The sequence below is a fragment of the Diospyros lotus genome, chromosome 4, assembly GCF_014633365.1.
Source record: "Diospyros lotus cultivar Yz01 chromosome 4, ASM1463336v1, whole genome shotgun sequence".
NCBI lineage: Eukaryota > Viridiplantae > Streptophyta > Magnoliopsida > Ericales > Ebenaceae > Diospyros > Diospyros lotus.
The window spans coordinates 877,940-879,371 of record NC_068341.1 but is presented as its reverse complement, the minus strand read 5'-3'; the positions used below and the strand labels follow the sequence as shown (position 1 = coordinate 879,371).

The following is a 1,432-nucleotide window of genomic DNA, read 5'->3' as shown; positions in this document are numbered from 1 at the left end:
TTTAATAAATTGAATAATTAAATAATTTTTTTAATAAAAAATAAAATTAGCAACCCAAATTGAAAAAAATACATTTATATTAGACTTAAAAGTAATAATTATACAAATTAAAATTGGTCTAAAAAAACTAGTAAACGAAATAAAAATATTAAAAATGATTACATATTTTATGAGAAATAATTTTGATAATTGTTCTAATATATATTTTAAGGTAACAATTTTATTTGATTAAAATTAAAAGAATGCATTATTAATTTGAAAATTAATACTATATTAAATTATTTACATAAAGAAGAAAAATATTTTGCTATTTAATTTTAGGCTAAGATTTTGTGACAAGTTACAAGGGCAGAAGAAAATGTTCCAAATATCTCATAGAATCTTCAATGCTAACATATCTCCAGCTAACGACGCTCAACACACCCACTCCCACCATCGCCACCGTCATCTTGCCCCCCTTCCCACCCTTTCGCCTCAACCCTAACCTCAAATCCGCCGCAAACCCACTCCCAGAGAGGCTCGAACAGCACCCCGGCGACGGAAGCTCTGCCGAGAACCACCCATCGGTCCGTGGCAGGAAGCTGCCTTTGCCCTTGCAGTAGTCCATCATTGTGAACATCCCTTTAAACCCTTCCAACACCATGTTCCACGTAATCTTCAACACATCCAAGTCTTCCACCGCCCAGAGATTCTCATCGTCCACGTCTATGTCGAACCGGAATACGCCGTCGGCATCGGTATTAAGTTCCGCGCCCGGTTTTACTACGTTGAAAATACAAGAATCGTCCTCATTGTGGACGTCAATAGTGAAGATGAGGTTGGCGAGCGAAAGACGGGGCTTCGGAGGCTTCTGAAGGCGGCGCCTGGCGGATATCCGGGCGAGAGCGTATAGATGGCGGTAGGAAACGGCGGAGTCTGCGGCGTGGACCTGGAGACTGGAGAGGGAGGGGAACTGGGAATTGCAAATGGGTTTCCAGAGATGGTCCGACGACATGCAAAGGAACCACGATTTGCATACGCATGATGCCATGGCTAGCGTTTCGGGGTCAAGGTGGCCGGCGAGCAGAACAACGACATGCCATGGCGGTGGTGAGCTATTGGATCGGCAACACATTGTTGCAGCCATCGACATCGCTTTGGGTTCAGAACCCTCTAATATATATATATATATATGTAGTTGTAGTTGTAGAAGATACCACATTAATTAATGGTGACACGCGTTTGTGCCAGAAGATATTGCAGTGACCACGTAATGTGTGGGCGCTGACATGGTTGTAGAGATTATGCCACGTGTCTTCCTCCGCAATGGGGGGCAGTGTTCGAGTGTCTCTCAGAAACGAAACCTCTTTTCGTGTTTTTAATTTTTGATGATATTAGCTAGGATATATAAAGTTTATCTTTTTGGTAACTAATCAATATTATTATAAGAAAA

General features: G+C 41.1%; 1 protein-coding gene across 1 annotated transcript; it reads right to left on the bottom strand.

Moving 5' to 3' along the window:
* Positions 1–204: 204 nt before the first annotated feature.
* LOC127800720 (probable F-box protein At5g04010) lies at positions 205–1,158 on the bottom strand. The gene has a single exon (XM_052335498.1). The coding sequence runs from the start codon at positions 1,130–1,132 to the stop codon at positions 341–343; it is 792 nt and encodes a 263-aa protein (XP_052191458.1). The 5' UTR covers positions 1,133–1,158; the 3' UTR covers positions 205–340.
* Positions 1,159–1,432: the final 274 nt, after the last annotated feature.

Coding starts and splice junctions, on each gene's coding strand:
- LOC127800720 (XM_052335498.1), bottom strand. CDS start 1,132: ATGTCGATGGCTGCAACAATGTGTTGCCGATCCAATAGCTCACCACCG.